The sequence below is a fragment of the Haliotis rubra genome, unplaced genomic scaffold (genome assembly GCF_003918875.1).
Source record: "Haliotis rubra isolate DU_JTF1 unplaced genomic scaffold, ASM391887v1 Scf493, whole genome shotgun sequence".
Taxonomy (NCBI): domain Eukaryota; kingdom Metazoa; phylum Mollusca; class Gastropoda; order Lepetellida; family Haliotidae; genus Haliotis; species Haliotis rubra.
In genome coordinates this window covers 81,472-84,579 of record NW_025767183.1, presented here as the reverse complement: position 1 = coordinate 84,579, position 3,108 = coordinate 81,472, and the positions used below count along the sequence as shown (strand labels likewise).

At 40.6% G+C, this 3,108-nt stretch overlaps 1 protein-coding gene across 1 annotated transcript; it reads right to left on the bottom strand.

The window, feature by feature from the left end:
• Nucleotides 1-143: 143 nt before the first annotated feature.
• LOC124291491 lies at nt 144-2,043 on the bottom strand. Its single transcript, XM_046728481.1, has 2 exons — nt 1,362-2,043; nt 144-918 (listed from the first exon to the last, which is right to left on the bottom strand). The coding sequence occupies exons 1-2, from the start codon at nt 1,716-1,718 to the stop codon at nt 742-744; spliced, it is 534 nt and encodes a 177-aa protein (XP_046584437.1). The 5' UTR covers nt 1,719-2,043; the 3' UTR covers nt 144-741.
• Nucleotides 2,044-3,108: the final 1,065 nt, after the last annotated feature.

Here is a 3,108-nt window from a genome sequence, read left to right as displayed (position 1 = left end):
GTGTTGTCTCATCAAAATAAAACTTACCATAGATTTAAACGAAGTTTTGACATTAAAATATTTTATTTTCTCAAAGTACAAGAACTGAAACAACTTTATGCTAAGTAAGTGAGTCCTACAAGCATTGTTCCAGTTAACAGACAGACACACTCCTATGGATTTATATTTATCAATTATGGCACGATGCGAAAGGTCTGTTTAAGAAGTGAAATTATTTCGAAAGATTATATACATGTAGTATTAACATTTGAAAACATTGATGGCCATCAGCCTGTTACCTGTTGGTCATCAGATATATGTGAAATAATAATAATGGGTATGATCACATTTTTAGAAGCAACGTTTAAAACAGGTAAAAGATCAATGATGACAAACAAACAAACACAAGAGGATAAAGATGCTAATAAAAGAAGCCGAAACGCTGTGACTGGAGGGGAAGGCAAGTTATCAATGTCAAACTGTAAAGTTGGGACAGCATCCATGTTTTGCCTAATTATATCAAATGCACATTTTCTGAGGATGGTAAAAGTAATTTCATTACTAAGATAATAATGCATATTCAGTGGCGTATTCAAGTCATAAGAGACATTACCAACCAGTCTTTCACTGTTGTGACAAATTCAGCAAGTTCCATCACCAAATAAGAAGGCATCATCAGCTTGCTGGATCAGCGGGTCGTCTTCTGATGTTGCTTGCAGCAGAGGTACGTCGTCGGCGTCGTCGTCTCTTGTGGATGGACAATCACATTATAAGAACAGTTCGCAACTCCATGACAGATGTCCACATCATGAGGGTTATTTCGGTGATCTTCCAATGGAGCATCTCTTCATCGGAATTAAATTCCATGTTTCCTTCATACGGATGTTCAGCGTTGTCTTGCTGTTGTCCAGGGTCATTGTCCGACGTAACACAAGTGAGCTGCAATTATAAATTGTGCAATACTTTTACATAGTGCTTGATGTATGGGATGTATATATCTGAATATGCATGGCGTATACTTCAGAATCATGTTTCAGTTCAAACATTCATAAGTAAGTGAGTGTGTATGGTTTTACAGTAGTAAAAGCAGTATAACAGTGCAACTCATTGCACAAACTTAAAACAGCTATTATGGCCACCTGTACTTACCTTTTCCCAGAGTTGCACACAGTTACAAACACACTATAGTAACAAAAGCAAAATACAAAGGTTGGCTGAAAATAGTCAGAGATTGAGATATGGGATGAAAAGAAACCATTTTTTCAACATTTTCCATGTCATTGTTCTTTTAAGAATTTTTTTTCTGCCAGGAAGATGAATTTGAAGGTTTAACAATAGTCAATTAATTTTGGAATTGCTTTTTAATATACACTTGTACGTACCTGTTCTCCTTGAAGCTTCGCCGGTGCACTCATTAGCCTTGATTCTTTAGAATTGTACATCATGCAAAACAGACCCATCAGCGCAATCAACAGAATAACTGACACACCTATAATTGCATAATAATCACTCATTACGTCTTTACAAAAGTAATCTGTGAAACCAGCAAAGCCAAATGGGCACGTTGGCACACAACTACCATTGAAGAGATAGAATTTCTTTTCCAGACACTCGTTATCATCTATGCATGTAGCCTGATAACTGTTGGTCCCCCATGGACAAATGGAGTAACAGTTCCCTGTCCTTCCTGTTCGCTGCTTTGGGGCAGGATGATAAACAGGATTCATTGTATACGACATTTTGGCAGTTGGAATTATCTAGGCAGTCAGAACCGTTAGGGAAAACCCTCTCGGACATTTGGAAAGACAACTTCTAGAATGTACATATTTAGCAAAAGGGAGGGCATGTAGGTAAGCATGATCCATTGTACATGACCGCGTCTTTCATCGTTGTGCATCTGGTTGATAAACGCATTTGTTGCCAGGAAATAGGCTTGTGTTATCAGGACATTCCGGCATACATTTGCCACTAGCGACGTACGGCTCTCGTCCTGGGCACTCAGATACACAAGTTCCGTTGGATATGAACCTACTGCTGTGTAAACACATAGAAGAGTCAAAACATTGCATGTCTTCAACTACAGTGTCACCGGGACAACTCTGTACACATTTCCTTGGTGGTTTAAAGGTGCGTCATGTGGACAGGCATCAACACAGGTATTGTTGAATATCACCTTTAAGAGGCCACGAGTAGATATGCATTGTTGTAAACCTATGCATTTTTCATGATCCAACACGTAGTCCTTGGGGCATGTGGAGTAGCAGACATTATCTATGGCATGAGGAGCTTCAGTAGGACAAGTGTCGATACATTCATTTCGGAAAATAACGCTATTTCGGCGGACGCATTCAGTGACCAAAATGCAATGATTCCCAAGAACATATTTTTCGGGCACAGTGTGTTGTGCATGACCCCTGGTCACTGAACATAGCTGTAGGTGGACACTCGGGGACACAGGTATTGTTGTATATGAAATGACCCAGCTTGTCAGTACATTCCTGTTTTGATAGACATGCTGATCCATTTACGGTGACAGATTTGTCAATTGGACATGAAGAATGACAGACACCTTGTAGAATCGACTGTTTTTCAGGAGGACAAGCTTTAACACATGTTGTGTTGTCTATGAAATATCCCCTTTCCACACAGTCTGATGGAGACACACAGTCGGACTTATTTGTTACAGTATCAGCTGGGCATTCCTTACGACAAACCCCATCTTTCGTGAAAGGCACGGACGAAGGGCAGGATGGCACGCATGTACCATTAAACAGAACCTGGTTGTTGTTGGACACGCAGTATGTCCCATTCAAACAACGTGATCCTATCCCGATAGTATGTACAGGACACGTGTTGTAGCAGGTGGAAGTTTCCTGTTGGTAAAACGTCCCGGGTGGACAGGAATGCACGCATGTTTTCCCGTACACCACAAATGACTTTCTTCGACATTCCTGAGCACTAATACAGTTCCACACATTGGAGAAGTAAAGAGGGGCTGTTGGGGAACACCTGTTTGTGCCTACTTCAACCCAACCGGACAACAAGACACACGCTATCAGAATGAACATGATTGTTACATGTGCTTCAACGGTAAGGCCAGTCTTCCACACCCGGCTATGTGTGATTCCA

Excerpts from the sequence above, each read along its gene's own strand:
- LOC124291491 (XM_046728481.1), bottom strand. The coding sequence starts at position 1,718 with ATGTCGTATACAATGAATCCTGTTTATCATCCTGCCCCAAAGCAGCGA. Across the intron at positions 919-1,361 it reads CGAAGCTTCAAGGAGAACAG|CTCACTTGTGTTACGTCGGA; the intron begins GTACGTACAAGT and ends TTATAATTGCAG.